The 23,918-nt window shown below is 46.1% G+C and overlaps 1 protein-coding gene across 3 annotated transcripts in view; it reads right to left on the bottom strand.

Moving 5' to 3' along the window:
- Positions 1–11,505, bottom strand: part of LOC139371475 (lysine-specific demethylase phf2-like) — a 107,884-nt gene extending 96,379 nt beyond the window's left edge. For 2 of the 3 annotated variants that reach the window (XM_071111919.1, XM_071111920.1), the window contains exon 1: positions 10,980–11,398. In XM_071111919.1, the coding sequence (XP_070968020.1) occupies positions 10,980–11,077 (98 nt within the window). In that variant the 5' untranslated portion in view covers positions 11,078–11,398. Of the gene's footprint in view, positions 1–10,979 lie in introns of all 3 variants that reach the window. The other variant, XM_071111921.1, reaches the window with a different exon arrangement.
- Between the last annotated feature and the right edge of the window lie 12,413 nt (positions 11,506–23,918).

Below are 23,918 nucleotides of genomic sequence, written 5' to 3'. Positions count from 1 at the left end.
TAGCCAATAGCAGTATGCTTTGTGTGCCTTTAGCCAATAGCAGTATGCTTTGTGTGCCTTTAGCCAATAGCAGTATGCTTTGTGTACCTTTAGCCAATAGCAGTATGCTTTGTGTACCTTTAGCCAATAGCAGTATGTTTGACTACAGTACATTGGGAAAGTATTCACTTCAGACCCCTTGACTTTTTCTGGATTTTGTTATGTTACAGCCTTATTCTAAAATGGATTAAATTGGGGGTTTTTCCCCCTCATCAATTTACAAACAACACCCAATAATGATAAAGCAATTGTTTAACATTTTTTTAAGGGAAATATCACATGTACATTGGAACGCGGAGTGAAGGAAAAGCAGTCAACAAGTCAACAACTCCGAGAGATTGACTTCCTCCCTGCTTGTGTTTATGAGAGGTAGTGACATGTTGAATGCACCGATCTGTCTGTTTGAACTACTGGCCCACAGCTCGGACACCCATGCATACCCCACAAGACATGCCACCAGAGGTCTGTTTAAACAACTAGCACACAGCTCAGACACCCATGCATACCCCACAAGACATGCCACCAGAGGTCTGTTTAAACAACTAGCACACAGCTCAGACACCCATACATACCCCACAAGACATGCCACCAGAGGTCTGTTTAAACAACTAGCACACAGATCAGACACCCATGTATACCCCACAAGACATGCCACCAGAGGTCTGTTTAAACTACTAACACACAGCTCAGACACCCATGTATACCCCACAAGACATGCCACCAGAGGTCTGTTTAAACTACTAACACACAGCTCAGACACCCATGTATACCCCACAAGACATGCCACCAGAGGTCTCTTCACAGTCCCAAGTCCAGAACAGACTATGGGAGGCGCACAGTTCTACATAGAACCATGACTACATGGAAGTCTATTCTACATCAGGCAACTGATGCAAACAGTCAAATCAGATGTAGAAAAATAAATAAATAAATACACCTTATGGAAGAGCGGGGACTTTGAAGAGACACACGACGGTACAGACACACGCATACGCACACAAGCGCTAGCACGCACTCTCCACTCACGTACACAAGGTACGCTATGAAATAACACATATGGAATCATGTAGTAACCAAACAAGTTGTAAACAAATCCAATTATATTATAGATTTGAGATTGTTCAAATTAGCCACCCTTTGCCATGACACTCTTGGCATTCTAAAATAAAGAAAGAAAATCCCTAGGTGTGTTCAAACTTCTGACTGGTACTGTACATTGTAATATTGTTGAATGGTGATTTTATACATGTTGTATTGTAGATATGTAGTGGTGTAATAATGTTATATGATGTACTGTTTAGAGGTCGACCGATTAAATCTGAATGGCCGATTAATTAGGGCCGATTTCAAGTTTTCATAACAATTGGAAATCGGTATTTTTGGACACCGATGTTTTTTTGTGTTTTTTTTACAACTTTATTTAACGAGGCAAGTCAGTTAAGAACACGTTCTTATTTTCAATGACGGCCTAGGAACGGTGGGTTAACTGCCTTGTTCAGGGGCAGAACGACAGAGTTTTACCTTGTCAGCTCGGGGATTCAATCTTGCAACCTTACTGTTAACTAGTCCAACGCTCTAACCACCTGATTACATTTCACTCCACGAGGAGACTGCATGTTACGCGAATGCAGTAAGAAGCCAAGGTAAGTTGCTAGCTAGCATTAAACTTATCTTATAAAAAACAATCAATCATAATCACTAGTTAACTACACATGGTTGATGATATTACTAGTTTATCTAGCGTGTCCTGCGTTGCATATAATCGATGCGGTGCATATCATTGCGCCAATGTGTACCTAACCATAAACATAAATGCCTTTCTTAAAATCAGTACACAGAAGTATATATTTTTAAACCTGCATATTTAGCTAAAAGAAATCCAGGTTAGCAGGCAATATTAACCAGGTGAAATTGTGTCACTTCTCTTGCGTTCATTGCACGCAGAGTCAGGGTATATGCAACAGTTTGGGCCGCCTGGCTCATTGCGAACTAATTTGCCTGAATTTTACGTAATTATGACATAACATTGAAGGTTGTGCAATGTAAGAAGAATATTTTGACTTTTGGATGCCACCCGTTAGATAAAATACCGAACGGTTCCGTATTAGACTTAGGGATGCCACCCGTTAGATAAAATACCGAACGGTTCCGTATTAGACTTTTGGATGCCACCCGTTAGATAAAATACCGAACGGTTCCGTATTAGACTTAGGGATGCCACCCGTTAGATAAAATACCGAACGGTTCCGTATTAGACTTTTGGATGCCACCCGTTAGATAAAATACCGAACGGTTCCGTATTAGACTTAGGGATGCCACCCGTTAAATAAAATACCGAACGGTTCCGTATTTCACTGAAAGAATAAACGTTTTGTTCTCTTCCCCTGAACAGCAGAACCCACCGTTCCTAGGCCGTCATTGAAAATCGGTGTCCAACAATAACGTTTTCCAATTGTTATGAAAACTTGAAAATGGCCCTAATTAATTGGCCATTCCGATTAATCGGTCAACCTCTACTTTAGACCGCTGCGCCACTCGGGAGTCAGAGTTTTTACACTGCTGCTATTCGCTGTTTCTTATCGATGCATAGTCACTTTACCCCTATCTAGATGTACAAACTACCTCGACTACCCTCACCAGCACACTGACTCAGTACCGGTACTCCCTGTATATACCCCTATAACTCTATTTCTTGAACTGCATTGTTGGTTGAGGGCTTGTAAGTAAGCATATCACTGTAAGGTCTACATCTGTTGTATTAGGCGCATGTGACAAATAAATTAGATTTAACAGCAGCGGAGAGAGAGAGAGACAGCTGTGGATAGGGACAGCATGGGGAGACGGAGAGGGACAGCTGTGGATAGGGACAGCATGGGGAGAGGGACAGCTGTGGATAGGGACAGCATGGGGAGAGGGAGAGGGACAGCTGTGGATAGGGACAGCATGGGGAGACGGAGAGGGACAGCTGTGGATAGGGACAGCATGGGGAGAGGGACAGCTGTGGATAGGGACAGCATGGGGAGAGGGAGAGGGACAGCTGTGGATAGGGACAGCATGGGGAGAGGGAGAGGGACAGCTGTGGATAGGGACAGCATGGGGAGAGGGACAGCAGGGGAGCGGGAGAGGGACAGCAGGGGGAGAGGGACAGCAGGGGAGAGGGACAGATGTGGATAGGGACAGCAGGGGGAGAGGGAGTGGGACAGCTGTGGATAGGGACAGCATGGGGAGAGGGACAGCAGGGTAGAGGGACAGCATGGGATAGGGACAGCAGGGGAGAGGGACAGCATGGGGAGAGGGACAGCCGGGGAGAGGGACAGCTGTGGATAGGGACAGCATGGGGAGAGGGAGAGGGACAGCTGTGGATAGCGACAGCATGGGGAGAGGGAGAGGGACAGCTGTGGATAGGGACAGCATGGGGAGAGGGACAGCAGGGGAGCGGGAGAGGGACAGCAGGGGGAGAGGGACAGCAGGGGAGAGGGACAGATGTGGATAGGGACAGCAGGGGGAGAGGGAGTGGGACAGCTGTGGATAGGGACAGCATGGGGAGAGGGACAGCAGGGTAGAGGGACAGCATGGGATAGGGACAGCAGGGGAGAGGGACAGCATGGGGAGAGGGACAGCAGGGGAGAGGGACAGCAAGGGAGGGGAACAGCAAGGGAGAGGGACAGCATGGGGAGAGGGACAGCTGTGGATAGGGACAGCAGGGGAGAGGGACAGCTGTGGATAGGGACAGAAGGGGAGAGGGACAGCAGGGGAGAGGGACAGCTGTGGATAGGAACAGCAGGGGATAGGGACAGTAGGGGAAAGGGACAGCAGGGGGAGAGGGACAGCAGGGGGAGAGGGACAGCATGGGAAGAGGGACAGCAGGGGAGAGGGACAGCAGGGGAGAGGGACAACATGGGGAGAGGGACAGCAGGGGGAGAGGGACAGCTGTGAATAGGGACAGCATGGGAAGAGGGACAGCAGGGGAGAGGGACAGCAGGGGAGAGGGACAGCAAGGGAGAGGGACAGCTGTGGATAGGGACAGCAGGGGAGAGGGACAGCTGTGGATAGGAACAGCAGGGGAGAGGGAAAGCAGGGGAGAGGGACAGCAAGGGAGAGGGACAGCAGGGGAGAGGGACAACAGGGGAGAGGGCAAGCAGGGGAGAGGGTCAGCATGGGGAGAGGGACAACAGGGGAGAGGGACAGATGTGGATAGGGACAGCAGGGGGAGAGGGAGTGGGACAGCTGTGGATAGGGACAGCATGGGGAGAGGGACAGCAGGGTAGAGGGACAGCAGGGGATAGGGACAGCAGGGGAGAGGGACAGCATGGGAAGAGGGACAGCAGGGGAGAGGGACAGCAAGGGAGGGGAACAGCAAGGGAGAGGGACAGCATGGGGAGAGGGACAGCATGGGGAGAGGGACAGCTGTGGATAGGGACAGCAGGGGAGAGGGACAGCTGTGGATAGGGACAGAAGGGGAGATTGACAGCAGGGGAGAGGGACAGCAGGGGAGAGGGACAGCTGTGGATAGGAACAGCAGGGGATAGGGACAGTAGGGGAGAGGGACAGCGGGGGGAGAGGGACAGCAGGGGGAGAGGGACAGCATGGGAAGAGGGACAGCAGGGGAGAGGGACAGCAGGGGAGAGGGACAGCAGGGGAGAGTGACAGCAGGGGAGAGGGACAACATGGGGAGAGGGACAGTTGTGAATAGGGACAGCATGGGAAGAGGGACAGCAGGGGAGAGGGACAGCAGGGGAGAGGGACAGCAGGGGAGAGGGACAGCAAGGGAGAGGGACAGCTGTGGATAGGGACAGCAGGGGAGAGAGACAGCTGTGGATAGGAACAGCAGGGGAGAGGGAAAGCAGGGGAGAGGGACAGCAGGGGAGAGGGACAGCAGGGGAGAGGGACAGCAGGGGATAGGGACAGCAGGGTATAGGGACAGCAGGGGAGAGGTACAGCATGGGAAGAGGGACAGCAGGGGAGGGGGACAGCATGGGGATAGGGACAGCACGGGAGAGGGACAGCAGGGGGAGAGGGACAGCTGTGGATAGGGAAAGCAGGGGATAGGGACAGCAGGGGAGAGGGACAGCAGGGGGAGAGGGACAGCAGGGGGAGAGGGAGAGCAGGTGGAGAGGGACAGCAAGGGGAGAGGGACAGCAGGGGAGAGGGACAGCTGTGGATAGGGACAGCATGGGAAGAGGGACAGCAGGGGAGAGGGACAGCAGGGGGAGAGACCCAGCTGTGAATAGGGACAGCATGGGTAGAGGGAGAGGGACAGCTGTGGATAGGGACAGCATGGGGAGAGGGAGAGGGACAGCTGTGGATAGGGACAGCATGGGGAGAGGTAGAGGGACAGCTGTAGATAGGGACAGCATGGGGAGAGGGACAGCAGGGTAGAGGGACAGCATGGGATAGGGACATTAGGGGAGAGGAACAGCATGGGGAGAGGGACAGCAGGGGAGAGGGACAGCTGTGGATAGGGACAGAATGGGGAGAGGGAGAGGGACAGTTGTGGATAGCGACAGCATGGGGAGAGGGAGAGGGACAGCTGTGGATAGGGACAGCATGGGGAGAGGGACAGCAGGGGAAAGGGAGAGGGACAGCAGGGGGAGAGGGACAGCAGGGGAGAGGGACAGATGTGGATAAGGACAGCAGGGGGAGAGGGAGTGGGACAGCTGTGGATAGGGACAGCATGGGGAGAGGGACAGCAGGGTAGAGGGACAGCATGGGATAGGGACAGCAGGGGAGAGGGACAGCATGGGGAGAGGGACAGCAGGGGAGAGGGACAGCAAGGGAGGGGAACAGCAAGGGAGAGGGACAGCATGGGGAGAGGGACAGCTGTGGATAGGGACAGCAGGGGAGAGGGACAGCTGTGGATAGGGACAGAAGGGGAGAGGGACAGCAGGGGAGAGGGACAGCAGGGGAGAGGGACAGCTGTGGATAGGAACAGCAGGGGATAGGGACAGCTGTGGATAGGGACAGAAGGGGAGAGGGACAGCAGGGGAGAGGGACAGCAGGGGAGAGTGACAGCTGTGGATAGGAACAGCAAGATATAGGGACAGCAGGGGAGAGGGACAGCAGGGGGAGAGGGACAGCATGGGGAGAGGGACAGCAAGGGAGAGGGACAGCAAGGGAGAAGGACAGCATGGGGAGAGGGACAGCAGGGGAGAGGGACAGCAGGGGAGAGGGACAGCATGGGAAGAGGGACAGCAGAGGATAGGGACAGCAGGGGAGCGGGACAACATGGGGAGAGGGATAGCTGTGAATAGGGACAGCTTGGGAAGAGGGACAGCAGGGGAGAGGGACAGCAGGGGAGAGGGACAGCAGGGGAAGAGGGACAGCAGGGGGAGAGGGACAGCAGGGGAAGAGGGACAGCAGGGGAAAGGGACAGCAGGGGAGAGGGACAGCTGTGGATAGGGACAGCTGTGGATAGGGACAGCATGGGAAGAGAGACAGCAGGGGAGAGGGACAGCATGGTGAGAGGGACAGCAGGGGAGAGGGAAAGCATGGTGTGAGGGACAGCAGGGGGGAGGGACAGCAGGGGAGAGGGACAGCATGGTGAGAGGGACAGCAGGGGAGAGGGAAAGCATGGTGTGAGGGACAGCAGGGGGAGAGGGACAGCAGGGGAGAGGGACAGCAGGGGAGAGGGACAGCTGTGGATAGGGACAGCATGGGAAGAGGGACAGCATGGGAGAGGGACAGCATGGTGAGAGGGACAGCAGGGGAGAGGGACAGCATGGTGAGAGGGACAGCAGGGGGAGATGGCCAGCAGGGGAGAGGGACAGCATGGTGAGAGGGACAGCATGGTGAGAGGGACAGCAGGGGAGAGGGACAGCTGTGGATAGGGAAAGCATGGGAGAGGGACAGGTAGGTACACTATATATACAGCTATAAGTATGCATCCTACCAGGCAGGTACACTATATATACAGTTATAACTATGCATCCTACCAGGTAGGTACACTATATATACAGTTATAAGTATGCATCCTACCAGGCAGGTACACTATATATACAGCTATAAGTATGCACCCTTCCAGGCTGGTACACTATATATACAGTTATAAGTATGCACCCTTCCAGGCTGGTACACTATATATACAGTTATAAGTATGCATCCTACCAGGCAGGTACACTATATATACAGTTATAAGTATGCATCCTACCAGGCAGGTACACTATATATACAGCTATAAGTATGCACCCTTCCAGGCTGGTACACTATATATACAGTTATAAGTATGCACCCTTCCAGGCTGGTACACTATATATACAGTTATAAGTATGCATCCTACCAGGCAGGTACACTATATATACAGTTATAAGTATGCATCCTACCAGGCAGGTACACTATATATACAGTTATAAGTATGCACCCTTCCAGGCTGGTACACTATATATACAGCTATAAGTATGCACCCTTCCAGGCTGGTACACTATATATACAGTTATAAGTATGCACCCTTCCAGGCTGGTACACTATATATACAGCTATAAGTATGCATCCTACCAGGCAGGTACACTATATATACAGTTATAAGTATGCATCCTACCAGGCAGGTACACTATATATACAGTTATAAGTATGCACCCTTCCAGGCTGGTACACTATATATACAAAAGTATGTGGACACCCCTTCAAATTAGTGGATTTGGCTATTTCAGCGATATCCGTTGCTGACAGGTGTATAAAATTGAGCACGCCGCCATGCAATCTCCATAGACAAACATTGGCAGTAGAATGGCCTTACGGAAGAGCTCAGGGACTTTCAACATGCACCGTCATATGATGCCACCTTTCCAACAAGTCAGTTCGTCAGATTTAGAGCCTCCCCGTCAACTGTAAGTGCTGTCATTGTGAAGTGAAAACGACTAGGAGCAACAACGGCTCAGCCGCAAAGTGGTAGGCCACACAAGCTCACAGAACGAGACCGCCGAGTGCCGTAGCACGTAAAAATTGTCTGTCCTCAGTTGCAGCACTCACTACCGAACTGCCTCTGGAAGCAACGTCAGCACAATAACTGTTTGTCGGGAGCTTCATGAAATTGGTTTTTCAAGGCCGAGCAGCCGCACACAAGCCTAAGATCACCATGCGCAATGCCAAGCGTCGGCTGGAGTGATGAATTACGCTTCACCATCTGGCAGTCCGAAAAATGAATCTGGGTTTGGCAGATGCCAGGAGAACACTACCTGCCTGAATGCATGGTGCAAACTGTAAAGTTTGGTGGAGGAATAATTGTCTGTAGCTGTTTTTCATGGTTCAGGCCCCTTAGTTCCAGTGAAGGGAAATCTTAACGCTACAGCATACAATGACATTCTAGACAATTCTGTGCTTCCAACTTTGTGGCAACAGTTTGGGGAAGGCCCTTTCCTGTTTCAGCATGACAATGCCCCTCTGCACAAAGCGAGGTCCATACAGAAATGGACTGACCTGCACAGAGCCCTGACCTCAACCCCATCGAACACCTTTGGGATGAATTTGAAAGCCGACTGCGTGCCAGGCCTAATCACCCAACATCAGTGCTCGACCTCACTAATGCTCGTGGCTGAATGGAAGCAAGTCCCTGCAGCAATATCCCAACATCTATTGGAAAGCCTTCCCAGAAGAGTGGAGGCTGTTATAGCAGCAATGTTCCAACATCTAATGGAAAGCCTTCCCAGAAGAGTGGAGGCTGTTTTAGCAGCAATGGGGGGACCAACTCCATATTAAAGCCTTCCCAGAAGAGTGGAGGCTGTTATAGCAGCAAAGGGGGACCAACTCCATATTAAAGCCTTCCTAGAAGAGTGGATGGAGGCTGTTATAGCAGCAAAGGGGGACCAACTCCATATTAAAGCCTTCCCAGAAGAGTGGAGGCTGTTATAGCAGCAAAGGGGGGACCAACTCCATATTAAAGCCTTCCCAGAAGAGTGGAGGCTGTTATAGCAGCAAAGGGGGACCAACTCCATATTAAAGCCTTCCTAGAAGAGTGGATGGAGGCTGTTATAGCAGCAAAGGGGGACCAACTCCATATTAAAGCCTTCCCAGAAGAGTGGAGGCTGTTATAGCAGCAAAGGGGGACCAACTCCATATTAAAGCCTTCCCAGAAGAGTGGAGGCTGTTATAGCAGCAAAGGGGGGACCAACTCCATATTAAAGCCTTCCCAGAAGAGTGGAGGCTGTTATAGCAGCACAGGGGGGACCAACTCCATATTAAAGCCTTCCCAGAAGAGTGGAGGCTGTTATAGCAGCAAAGTGGGACCAACTTCATATTAAAGCCTTCCCAGAAGAGTGGAGGCTGTTATAGCAGCAAAGGGGGACCAACTCCATATTAAAGCCTTCCCAGAAGAGTGGAGGCTGTTATAGCAGCAAAGGGGGACCAACTCCATATTAAAGCCTTCCCAGAAGAGTGGAGGTTGTTATAGCAGCAAAGGGGGACCAACTCCATATTAAAGCCTTCCTAGAAGAGTGGAGGCTGTTATAGCAGCAAAGGGGGACCAACTCCATATTAAAGCCTTCCCAGAAGAGTGGAGGCTGTTATAGCAGCAAAGGGGGACCAACTCCATATTAAAGCCTTCCCAGAAGAGTGGAGGTTGTTATAGCAGCAAAGGGGGACCAACTCCATATTAAAGCCTTCCTAGAAGAGTGGAGGCTGTTATAGCAGCAAAGGGGGAACAACTCCATATTAATGGCCATGATTTTGTAATGAGAAGTTCGACCAGGAGCTGGCCATGTACTGTGTGTCGGCTTGATGCATAGTTTCTAATACAGTAATAAAGTAGTGTAATGGCAAACCCCTAGAATGAAGCGGGAATAATGGAGACCGTTTGGGTTATTAGGCTCCTGGATTCAGCAGTGTCAACCCAGGGACAATTTCAAATGAGCCATCATCAGGCTACGACAGACAGCCTCCATAAACACAACGTCAAAGCCAAGATTACTGCTAGACCTTAATTACTTTGAATATTTCTCGTATCGGCCAGGTTTCGAGATATTCACACGAATAATAACGCATCGCTCAACTGACATGGATGATTGGAGATAAGATGTGTTACCCGCGTTCAGCCGATGAGACATTGTAGCAGGCAGCGTAGTACTGAATGACACATTGTAGTCTTGCACCAAAGGGTTAATGTTAACGCGCGTAAATATCTTCTTCTGATTTGAAAACGCCTGTTGGCAATAAGCGATCGAAAAAGAAAGTGATCGATCAGTGACGGATGATTGTCCTGCATTGGGCAATTAAACGTACAAAGGACATCGTAAAAACATTTCAAATAAAGCAAAAGACGTGGCAGACTTCCATTATTATCGGCGGGCTAAACTGATGAACCTGGCTCGCTGATACACTTGAGAAAATAGAATTGGTTTCAAATACATGGTGTGAAAATCTTCAAGCATTTCGATCGTTTTACAGAGAAAATGTAGACAGCAACCCCGCACTGCAACGTCTATCAATGGGCAGTTATTCAAAGTGTCTGGCTGGAGGGCAGCGGGCTATTGTCAGCTACGACTCCTCTTTTCTCAGGGCTTTTATAACGTCGACAAACAATAAAACAATAGACAAAACACCATAGTACTGCCCGGTTTAACGGCGGGACAAGCTAAACATGATGTAGATTGAAATGTGTAGCCTCGTTACTGTCCGATCGAGACACCCACTGTTCTGCTCTGTCCTACAATGTTACTGTAGCCACCCACATGAGATAGAGCTGGAAACACACTCTGAAAATACTACGAGATCATACAAACACACCTTCATATTTACATGACTATATTGTTCACTAAATGTTTTGGTGCTATTCACAAAAATGTCACAACCGACTCATCTATTTTTAACTCCGCCTTCTTCAAGCGGCCTCGCGCTTCTGGCAATTCAGATGTCGACAAAGAATGTGCAACATACTGTCAAATGGTCAAATGATCCTACAAAACACAACGTGGACGGACAAAAAAACATCCACAATATATTCAAGCAATTACCTTCCGTGAAACCAGTCCTTGCATGCGTCACATTCGATCATAAACTGGGTAACGTCGTACGGTAATCTGCAGATGCAATATACTGGTACAGTCGCCATGTTAGATCATTGACAACAACGTCGGATAGGAGGGAGAGAGACGGGGCAGCAGCAACTCTACTGCAACAAAATGCAATATGAAGATCTTCCACAAGCCGAAGCTAGCCAGTTCCGCTGGACATTAAATTACATCCACAAGTCCATCATCCACTGATCTTGCATTAAGTTGGTTATCGTCCTGATTTAGCACAGAGGTCGATAATGTTCCTGAAGTGCATCATTGTTTTCCTGCCCCCTGGTGCCTGTAGTATCCAGCCACTCATAAACCAACATAAAATGTATCCTCGTTGCATTGTAATATCTGTTACGTCAGCGTTCGTCCTCGATGGCTCGCATCAGATGAATGAATGTCATTAACGGAGCAGCCGTTTCAGCGGGCATCCCGGGACCTTCCAAACCGACAAGCTCGAGCTTTGGTTTTTGTCGGTAGAAATCGAGCAACCGGAATCGAACAATTTACCGATTCTTTACCTGATCAAATACAGATCGTTTCCGTATCACCGCGAGACATGATGATGGAGATGAAATGCCAACAGTTCTGATTACAATCCTCCTATAACCTACATGTGTCTTTTATCATATCAATCTGTTTGATTTATTAATAACATAGGAATGAATAAATATGAATATCACATCTACTCTTGATTTCGGATTAAAGAAGAGCAGGAGCTGTCTTTTTCCAAGTCGGTTCATTAAACTATGTTCCCCGAAATTCACAAATGACATTATGCTATAGAGATCTCCTGATTATTTACTCTTAATTAAGGGTTTATACACATTTTCATGACTATTGCTATAGCCTAAAACTAAGCATTATTGACACTGGAAGGCTGCTGTGTCTGATCCCATGCAGACCTACCATCTCCTGCCGTTGTGCCCTTGATCAAGGCACTTCACCCCCCACAAAGTAGAACTGAACTATTAGTCACATGTGGTCAACCCTCCATCTGAAGAGCTGCTGGCTGTGCAGGCTTGGCTTTTGATCGGGGGCTGAACACCCAATTCTGCTTATCAAGGTCCTGTTGAGCAGTTGATGTTTAGGCTACAATGTGGTTAGAGCAGGGCAGGAACAAAAGCCTGCACACCCAGTAGCTATCCTGGAGGATGGTTGCCACCCTTGATATAAAGTATTACAACAACACAACCAAATACTTCTGTCTTCTAAAATTATTCCCTCATTTAATGACCAGGGATCAAATGGAGAAGGCAGGCTACTTCAAAGCAGGTTATCTAACTAGACATGTTTATGCAGTATCAGGCTCAAATATTCATGTTTTAGGGGAAATCTATGCACAGCAAGATATTTGTCAATTAGACTATTCTTAGAATGTGTTTTAATGTTGTCGCAGTTACATGGCTACTGTTTAATAGAGGGGGATCCCAGCTTTCCAATGGTACAGGCTGTGGAAAGGCGACAACGACATTAAAGCGTAATTGGCTATGGATAACTAGCGCTCCCTCTCCTCCGGTAACGGCACACACAGACACGCACTGAAGGGTCACCACGATAATGGCTGGTATGTATATTTTTAAGTGATTGATAATATTTTAAAGTGTGTCTTTATGAATGACATAAACAATTATTTTTACTTTTCATGACCTCAGAACAGCGTATCTTGCACATTCATGCTGGCGCATTTTCAATCTGCGCAATCTGGAACAGTCTACTGTCACGCATAGATTCACAGACTAGCTGCAAATAAATGTGAACAAAACGGAATCAGGAAACTACATTGCTATTCAATGCAGATCCCGCCTTCATTCTGCTTTGATCAACCTTTTTTTGGCTCCGTTTGTGAATCTGTGACGGTGATAGGCTACTTTCCTTTATAGAGGAGCTGGTACGCAATTACTCTAAAAATTAAAACCGTGTCAAATTAAAGTTTCAATATTCGAACCTTCAAACTTCAATAGCTCACGAACAATTTGATCTGCATGTCTCAGGTTAGGCTCCCTATGAAGGAAAAAAGTATTTTCCCAATTCCGAACCGAGTTTCATAATCACACGGCAACGATTTAGGCAGCCTGGCGGACCGTCAACTCAACTATTTAGGGACTGTCCACAAAGTGCATGATCACAATATGCAAACTTCAATAGCTCTTCAACCACATGACTTAGCAACCTCATTTCAATTGTCCATTATTCCTTACTTGCTGACGCACGTGTGCGTCCGTGTGCCCCATCTAGCACAAGTTGATTTTGTTCACCCACACCAGACATTATCAGGACATGTAGGTTGAAATATCAAAACAAACTCTGAATCAATTATATTAATTTGGGGACAGGTCGAAAACATTAAACATTTATGTCAATTTAGCTAGCTAGCTTGCTATTGCAAGCTAATTTGTCCTGGGATATAAACATTGGGTTGTTATTTTACCTGAAATGCACAAGGTCAACGACTACAACAATTAATCCACAGATAAAACAATAAAACAAATTTGTTTCTCGTCATCTCTCCTGCTACCTTCCGGCTTCTTTTTCTTCTTTGGACTTTATATGGCAGTTGGCAACCAACTTTACGGTGTATTACCACAAAGATGAACTGAGTGTGGATCTCAACTCATCTTTCAATCACATATGTGATTGAGCGGTGTGGTCAGCATGTCACATAGAGAGGCGTGTTGCACACACTTTGGTTTTCTCAAAATAATTCTAACATTTATATACATTTATAAAAATCCCTTACAATTCAATAGCTCTTTGATCACATGACCTAGGCACCTCAAACCAACTTTATATTATTCAAAGGGGAGGGACACACATTGCACAGACTTAAAAAAATATATTGTTTACTTACTTTAAGTTTGCTGACGCCACAAAGGTGGTAGGCCTGATCACCGACAATGATGAGACAGCCTATAGGGAGGTCAGAGACCTGGCCACGTGGTGCCAGGACAACAACCTCTCCCTCAACGTGAGCAAGACAAAGGAGATGATCGTGGACAACAGGAAAAGGAGGGCCGAACAGGCTCCCATTAACATTGACGGGGCTGTAGTGGAGCGGGTTGAGAGCTTCAAGTTCCTTGGTGTCCACATCACCAACAAACTATCATGGTCCAAACACACCAAGACAGTCGTGAAGAGGGCACGACAACACCTTTTGCCCCTCAGGAGACTGAAAAGATTTGGCATGGGTCCTCAGATCCTCAGAAAGTTCAACAGCTGCACCATCGAGAGCATCCTGACCGGTTCCATCACTGCCTGATACACAAATGCTCGGTATCGACGGCAAATGCTCGGTATCCGACGTAAGGTGCTACAGAGGGTAGTGCATACAGCCCAGTGGGGCCAAGCTGTGGCCAAGCTTCCTGCCATCCAGGAAGTGCGGTGTCAGAGGAAGGCGGTGTCAGAGGAAGACTCAAATAAATTGTCGAAGACTCCAGTCACCCAAGTCATAGACTGTTCTCTTTGCTACCGCACAGCAAGCGGTACCGGGGTGCCATGTGCCATGTCTAGGTCCAAAAAGACTCCTTTAACAGCTTCTACCTACAAGCCATAAGACCGCTGAACAATTAATAAAATGGCCACCTGTACTATTTGCGTTGTTTTTACACTGTTGCTACTCTCTGTATATTATCTATGCACAGTCACTTTACAAATTACCTCAACTAACCTGTACCCCTCACATTGACTCGGTACCATATGTATATAGCCTTGTTTTTGTTATTTTCTTGTGTGTATTTTATTTATTTTTTGTCATATTTTCTTAACTCTTTTTCTAGAACTGCGTTGTAGGTTAACGGCTTGTAAGTAAGCATTTCACGGTAAGGTCTACCTACACCTGTTGTATTCTGCGCATGTAACAAATACAATTTGATTTGATAACCTAATGCTATAGAACAGGCCCGGGGGCGTATGCGGCCCGGCCCGCGACCTGATTCAATACGGCCCGCGGAATCATGCTCAGATCACATAAAGCTAGGATTGCGCAAAAAAATAAAAATATCAAAGATTTCTAAGAAAATGTAATTAGACAATGAATGTAGGGTGTTACAACAGAGTGGACATTAAATATTTATTTATTGAGGTATCATGAAAAGCTGTGTGCAAAGAGAGCATCGCTGTCTTGAAAGACTACAACTTGTCTCGACACTTCCAGATGAAGTATGCAGAGAAATATAGGAATACCAGGGTTACAAACTAGTCACCTTTCGGCGAAATTCGCCGTTTTGAATGCAAAATAGGTGAATTACGTGTTCGTGTCGATCCGATGAGAAAAGTTTGGGAGGGATCAATACTGGCTGTAAGGGAACGAGTGATGCGCGTTTGTATGGAAGGCCAAGAGGTTCAAATCGTCTTCCCAGACACGTCTTATTAACACTTGAAATTATAATTTTTCACTTGCTTTTTTCAAGTGTGAAATGACATTTGTTGTACATGTGCTTTTTTCAACTGTCCAGTGTGTTTACAGGTGATTAGAACGCTTGTTATGGTCATTTTTAAACACGTTCATTACACCTGTTCAGTGCTCATTACACCTGTTCAGTATTCATTACACCTGCTCATTACACCTGTTCATTACACCTGTTCATTACACCTGTTCACTACACCTGTTCATTACACCTATTCAGTGTTCATTACACCTGTTCATTACACCTGTTCATTACACCTGTTCATTGCTCATTACACCTGTTCATTACACCTGTTCACTACACCTGTTCATTACACCTGTTCAGTGTTCATTACACCTGTTCATTACACCTGTTCATTACACCTGTTCAGTGCTCATTACACCTGTTCATTACACATGTTCACTACACCTGTTCATTACACCTGTTCATTACACCTGTTCATTACACCTGTTCATTACACCTGTTCAGTGCTCATTACACCTGTTCAGTGCTCATTACACCTGTTCATTACACCTGTTCAGTGTTCATTACACCTGTTCACTACACCTGTTCATTACACCTGTTCACTACACCTGTTCATTACACCTGTTCACTACACCTGTTCATTACACCTGTTCATTACACCTGTTCATTACACCTGTTCATTACACCTGTTCAGTGCTCATTACACCTGTTCAGTGCTCATTACACCTGTTCATTACACCTGTTCACTACACCTGTTCATTACACCTGTTCACTACACCTGTTCATTACACCTGTTCACTACACCTGTTCACTACACCTGTTCAGTGTTCACTACACCTGTTCATTACACCTGTTCACTACACGTGTTCAGTGTTCACTACACCTGTTCATTACACCTGTTCATTACACCTGTTCACTACACCTGTTCAGTGTTCACTACACCTGTTCATTACACCTGTTCAGTGTTCATTACACATGTTCATTACACCTGTTCACTATACCTGTTCACTACACCTGTTCAGTGTTCATTACACCTGTTCACTACACCTGTTCACTACACCTGTTCAGTGTTCACTACACCTGTTCATTACACCTGTTCACTACACCTGTTCATTACACCTGTCCATTACACCTGTTCAGTGTTCATTACACCTGTTCATTACACCTGTTCACTACACCTGTTCATTACACCTGTTCATTACACCTGTTCAGTGCTCATTACACCTGTTCAGTGTTCATTACACCTGCTCATTACACCTGTTCAGTGCTCATTGCACCTGTTCAGTGTTCATTACACCTGCTCATTACACCTGTTCATTACACCTGTTCATTACACCTGTTCAGTGTTCATTACACCTGTTCATTACACCTGTTCACTACACCTGTTCAGTGTTCATTACACCTGTTCAGTGTTCATTACACCTGTTCATTACACCTGTTCAGTGTTCATTACACCTGTTCAGTGTTCATTACAACTGTTCAGTGTTCATTACACCTGTTCATTACACCTGTTCAGTGTTCATTACACCTGTTCAGTGTTCATTACACCTGTTCATTACACCTGTTCACTACACCTGTTCAGTGTTCATTACACCTGTTCAGTGTTCATTACACCTGTTCATTACACCTGTTCAGTGTTCATTACACCTGTTCAGTGTTCATTACACCTGTTCATTACACCTGTTCAGTGTTCATTACACCTGTTCATTACACCTGTTCAGTGTTCATTACACACTGTTCAGTGTTCATTACACCTGTTCAGTGTTCATTACACCTGTTCAGTGTTCATTACACCTGTTCATTACACCTGTTCAGTGTTCACTACACCTGTTCCTTACACCTGTTCATTACACCTGTTCAGTGTTCATTACACCTGTCCATTACACCTGTTCAGTGTTCATTACACCTGTTCATTACACCTGTTCAGTGTTCATTACACCTGTTCAGTGTTCATTACACCTGTTCCTTACACCTGTTCAGTGTTCATTACACCTGTTCATTACACCTGTTCACTACACCTGTTCATTACACCTGTTCAGTGTTATTTACACCTGTTCAGTGTTCATTACACCTGTTCATTACACCTGTTCAGTGTTCATTACACCTGTCCATTACACCTGTTCAGTGTTCATTACACCTGTTCATTACACCTGTTCAGTGTTCAGTGTTCATTACACCTGTTCATTACACCTGTTCAGTGTTCACTACACCTGTTCACTACACCTGTTCATTACACCTGTTCAGTGTTCATTACACCTGTTCACTACACCTGTTCAGTGTTCATTACACCTGTTCATTACACCTGTTCAGTGTTCATTACACCTGTTCATTACACCTGTTCACTACACCTGTTCATTACACCTGTTAAGTGTTCATTACACCTGTTCAGTATTCATTACACCTGTTCAGTGTTCATTACACCTGTTCAATGTTCATTACACCTGTTCATTACACCTATTCATTACACCTGTTCATTACACCTGTTCAGTGTTCATTACACCTATTCATTACACCTGTTCATTACACCTGTTCAGTGTTCATTACACCTGTTCATTACACCTGTTCAGTGTTCATTACACCTGTTCATTACACCTGTTCAGTGTTCATTACACCTGTTCAGTGTTCATTACACCTGTTCAGTGTTCATTACACCTGTTCAGTGTTCATTACACCTGTTCAGTGTTCACTACACCTGTTCCTTACACCTGTTCATTACACCTGTTCAGTGTTCATTACACCTGTCCATTACACCTGTTCAGTGTTCATTACACCTGTTCATTACACCTGTTCAGTGTTCATTACACCTGTTCACTACACCTGTTCATTACACCTGTTCAGTGTTCATTACACCTGTTCACTACACCTGTTCATTACACCTGTTCAGTGTTCATTACACCTGTTCATTACACCTGTTCAGTGTTCATTAAACCTGTTCATTATACCTGTTCAGTGTTCATTACACCTGTTCATTACACCTGTTCAGTGTTCATTACACCTGTTCAGTGTTCATTACACCTGTTTATTACACCTGTTCATTACACCTGTTCATTACACCTATTCATTACACCTGTTCATTACACCTGTTCAGTGTTCATTACACCTGTTCAGTGTTCATTACAGCTGTTCATTACACATGTTCATTACACCTGTTCACTGCACCTGTTCAATACACCTGTTCATTACACCTGTTCAGTGTTCATTACACCTGTTCATTACACCTGTTCAGTGTTCATTACACCTGTTCATTACACCTGTTCAGTGTTCATTACACCTGTTCATTACACCTGTTCAGTGTTCATTACACCTGTTCATTACACCTGTTCAGTGTTCATTACACCTGTTCATTACACCTGTTCATTACACCTGTTCAGTGTTCATTACATCTATTCAGTATTCATTACACCTGTTCAGTGTTCATCACTATGATCACTTGGCTACTTAGCTGATGCCTGCTGGACTGTTCATTAATCACGGTACTCCATTCTGTATTTTTATGTTTTATCTGTCGGCCCCAGCCGCGAACTCAGGCTCTGTGTGTAGTTAATCCGACCCTCTCTGCCTAGTCATCGCCATTTTACCTGCTGTTGTTGTGTTAGCTGACTAGCTGTTGTTGTCTCACCTGCGATTACTTTATGCTTTGCTGTATGTCTCTCTCAAATATCAATATGCCTTGTATACTGTTGTTCAGGTTAGTTAGCATTGTTTTAGTTTACAATGGAGCCCCTAGTTCCACTCTTCATACCCCTGATACCTCCTTTGTCCCACCTCCCACACATGCGGTGACCTCACCCATTATAACCAGCATGTCCAGAGATACAACCTCTCTTATCATCACCCAGTGCCTGGGCTTACCTTCGCTGTGCCCGCACCCCACCATACCCCTGTCTGCACATTATGCCCTGAATATATTCTACCATGCCCAGAAATCTGCTCCTTTTATTCCTTGTCTCCAACACTCTAGGCGACCAGTTTTGATAGCCTTTAGCCGCACCCTCATTCTACTCCTCCTCTGTTCCTCGAGTGATGTGGAGGTAAACCCAGGCCCTGCATGTCCCCAGGCACCCTCCTTTGTTGACTTCTGTGATCGAAAAAGCCTTGGTTTCATGCATGTCAACATCAGAAGCCTCCTCCCTAAGTTTGTTTTACTCACTGCTTTAGCACACTCTGCCAACCCTGATGTCCTTGCCGTGTCTGAATCCTGGCTTAGGAAGGCCACCAAAAACTCTGAGATTTCCATACCCAACTATAACATTTTCCGTCAAAATAGAACTGCCAAAGGGGGAGGAGTTGCAGTCTACTGCAGAGATAGCCTGCAAAGTTCTGTCATACTTTCCAGGTCTATGCCCAAACAGTTCGAACTTCTAATTTTAAAAATTAATCTCTCCAGAAATAAGTCTCTCACTGTTGCTGCCTGCTACCGACCCCCCTCAGCTCCCAGCTGTGCCCTGGACTTCACATGTGAATTGATGGCACCCCATCTATCTTCAGAATTCATTCTGTTAGGTGACCTAAACTGGGATATGCTTAACACCCCAGCAGTCCTACAATCTAAGCTAGATGCCCTCAATCTCACACAAATCATCAAGGAACCCACCAGGAACAACCCTAAATCCGTAAACATGGGCACCCTAATAGACATTATCCTGACCAACTTGCCCTCCAAATACACCTCTGCTGTCTTCAATCAGGATCTCAGCGATCACTGCCTCATTGCTTGTAACCGCTACGGGTCCGCGGTCAAATGACCACCCCTCATCACTGTCAAACGCTCCCTAAAACACTTCTGCGAGCAGGCCTTTCTAATCGACCTGGCCCGGGTATCCTGGAAGGATATTGACCTCATCCCGTCAGTTGAGGATGCCTGGTCATTCTTTAAAAGTAACTTCCTCACCATCTTAGACAAGCATGCTCCGTTCAAAAAATGCAGAACTAAGAACAGATATAGCCCTTGGTTCACTCCAGACCTGATTGCCCTCGACCAGAACAAAAAAATCCTGTGGCGGACTGCAATAGCATCGAATAGTCCCCGCGATATGCAACTGTTCAGGGAAGCCAGGAACCAATACACGCAGTCAGTCAGGAAAGCAAAGGCAAGCTTTTTCAGGCAGAAATTTGAATCCTGTAGCTCTAACTCCAAAAAGTTCTGGGACACTGTAAAGTCCATGGAGAACAAGAGCACCTCCTCCCAGCTGCCCACTGCACTGAGGCTAGGTAACACGGTCACCACCGATAAATCCATGATAATCGAAAACTTCAACAAGCATTTCTCAATGGCTGGCCATGCTTTCCTCCTGGCTACTCCTACCTCGGCCAACAGCTCCCCCCCCCCCCCCCCCCCCCCCCCCCCCACAGCTACTCGCCCAAGCCTCCCCAGCTTCTCCTTTACCCAAATCCAGATAGCAGATGTTCTGAAAGAGCTGCAAAACCTGGACCCGTACAAATCAGCTGGGCTTGACAATCTGGACCCTCTATTTCTGAAACTATCCGCCGCCATTGTCGCAACCCCTATTACCAGCCTGTTCAACCTCTCTTTCATATCATCTGAGATCCCCAAGGATTGGAAAGCTGACACGGTCATCCCTCTCTGCAAAGGGGGAGACACCCTGGACCCAAACTGTTACAGACCCATATCCATCCTGCCCTGCCTATCTAAGGCCTTCGAAAGCCAAGTTCAGTGTCTCAAATCGGAGGGCCTGTTGTCCGGACCTCTGGCAGTCTCTATGGGGTTGCCTCAGGGTTCAATTCTCGGGCCGACTCTTTTCTCTGTATACATCAATGATGTCGCTCTTGCTGCTGCTGATTCTCTGATCCACCTCTACGCAGACGACAGCATTCTGTATACATCTGGCTCTTCTTTGGACACTGTGCTAACAAACCTCCAATCGGCTTCCTATTTTGCAACAAAACCTCATTCACTCATGCAGGCAAACATACCCTCGTAAAACTGACTATCCTACCGATCCTTGACTTCGGCGATGTCATCAACAAAATAGCCTCCAACACTCTACTCAGCAAACTGGATATAGTCTACCACAGTTCCATCCGTTTTATCACCAAAGCCCCATATACTACCCACCACTGTGACCTCTATACTCTCGTTGGCTGGCCCTCACTACATTTCCGTCGCCTAACCCACTGGCTCCAGGTCATCTATACGTCTTTGCTAGGTAAAGCCCTGCCTTATCTTAGCTCACTGGTCACCATAGCAACGCGCTCCGGAAGGTACATTGCACTGGTCATCCCCAAAACCAACATATCCTTTGGCCGCCTTTCCTTCCAGTTCTATGCTGCTAATGACTGGAACGAATTGCAAAAATCACTGAAGCTGAAGTCTTATATCTACCTCTCTAACTTTAAGCATCAGCTGTCTGAGCAGCTTACCGATCACTGCACCTGTACACAGCCAATCTGTAAATAGCCCATCCAACTACCCGACTACCTCATCCACATACTTACCCTCTTGCTCTTTTGCACCCCAGTATCTCTACTTGCACATCATCATCTGCACATCAATCACTCCATTATTAATGCTAAATTGTAATTATTTCGCCTCTATGGCCTATTTATTGCCTACCTCCCGACTCTTCTACATTTGCACACACTGTACATAGATCTTCCTATTGTGTTATTGACTGTATGTTTGTTTATTCCATGTGTAACTCTGTGTTGTTGTTTTTGTCGCACTGCTGTGCTTTATCTTGGCCAGGTCGCAGTTGTAAATGAGAACTTGTTCTAAACTGGCCTACCTGGTTAAATAAAGGTGAAATAAAAAACTAAAATAATTGTGTGTCTTCAATCATCATGTAATCCATATCTGGCTCTTATTGTGTTTTATGATATTTTTATTGTTAATGTTCATTCAGAATGTATTATTATTATTTTTACTTTTACTGTGTAAAACCACATTGTGTTGTCATTGATATCAGAAAAGGGTCAAACTGACTGACTGCCTGACTGGCTGACTGCCCTACACAGACTCCCTTTGATGACAAACTAATGCCATTCTGGAGCTCAATGCCACGCATACAGTTGATCTTTGTTAATTTCTGTACATCAACAATTTTGCCTCAGAAGTAACAAGCTATAAGTCCATGTGAAAACAAATCCCTTCCATCATTTATTCATTATTTTACAGTAACAATATGTTCCTCCAGCCTTCGCCTTGAATAGTGATTTCCTACTCATTCTAATGACACTATATATCCACTAGAGGGGGGTGTTTTGACTAAAGTACCTACATTTACAAAACCCCATCTGATTGTTAGAATAATGTATTAATAGTCACTTCCCTTTCTAAGACACAAAGCCTGGAGGAAGGACCTGGGTCAGGAATGCAACACAATGCAACACAATGCACTTCACAGGACAAAACAATGAAAATAAAGACGGAAAATTTTACTACACAAGAAACATAAAAATAAATAATAAAAAACAACAAAAGAATAACAAGTTTATAACTAAAAGACTAAAAAAGCTTCCTAAGGTAAATGCTCACCTGTCCAGTGTGCATTACACCTGTCCAGTGTGCATTACACGGTTGGGATGGTGTTCTTCAGCTTGCAAGCATCCCGTGTTTTCCTCCAAACAATACAATGGTCATTATGGACAAACAATTCTATTTTTGTTTTATCAGACTAGAGGACATTTCTCAAAAAATACTTATTTTGTCCCCATGTGAAGTTGCAAACCGTAGTCTGGCTTTTTTTTTAAATGGCGGTTTTGGAGCAGTGGCTTCTTCCTTGCTGAGCAGGCCTTTCAGGTTATGTCGATATAGGACTCGTTTTACTGTGGATATAGATACTTTTGTACCGGTTTCTTCCAGCATCTTCACAAGGTCCTTTGCTGTTGTTCTGGGATTGAGTTGTACTTTTCGCACCAAAGTACGTTCATTTCTAGGAGACAGAATGTGTCTCCTTCCTGAGCGGTATGACGGCCATGGTGTTTATACTTGTGTACTATTGTTTGTACAGATGAACGTGATACATTCAGGCGCTTGGGAATTGCTCCCAAGGATGAACCAGACTTGGAGGTCTACAAGGTCTTGGCTGATTTCTTTTGATTTTCCCATGATGTCAAGCAAAGAGCCACTGAGTTAGAAGGTAGGCCTTAAAATACACCCACAGGTACACCTTCAATTGACTCAAATGATGTCAATTAGCCTATCAGAAGCTTCTAAACTGTGAATTATAAGTGAAATAATCTGTCTGTAAACAATTGATGGAAAAATGACTTGTGTCATGCACAAAGTAGATGTCCTAACCGACTTGCCAAAACTATAGTTTGTTAACAAGAAATTTGTGGAGTGGTTGAAAAACGAGTTTTAATGACTCCAACCTAAGTGTATGTAAACTTCCGACTTCAACTGTATATCACCAGTATCTTTTTGTAGACCGATCCTGTTCTTTCTGAGCCATAAAGGTCCAGACCTCTTGGTAGATGTCATACAAGCCTACAGGGATGCTACAGCTGGTTACTACTGTGTCTCTGACATACATCCAGTGTCGCCTTTCCTGCCTTTGAA

Source organism: Oncorhynchus clarkii, chromosome 17, assembly GCF_045791955.1.
Source record: "Oncorhynchus clarkii lewisi isolate Uvic-CL-2024 chromosome 17, UVic_Ocla_1.0, whole genome shotgun sequence".
Classification (NCBI taxonomy): Eukaryota; Metazoa; Chordata; class Actinopteri; order Salmoniformes; family Salmonidae; genus Oncorhynchus; species Oncorhynchus clarkii.
Note: the sequence above shows the minus strand (reverse complement) of the source record. Positions and strands in the feature narration are given on the sequence as shown.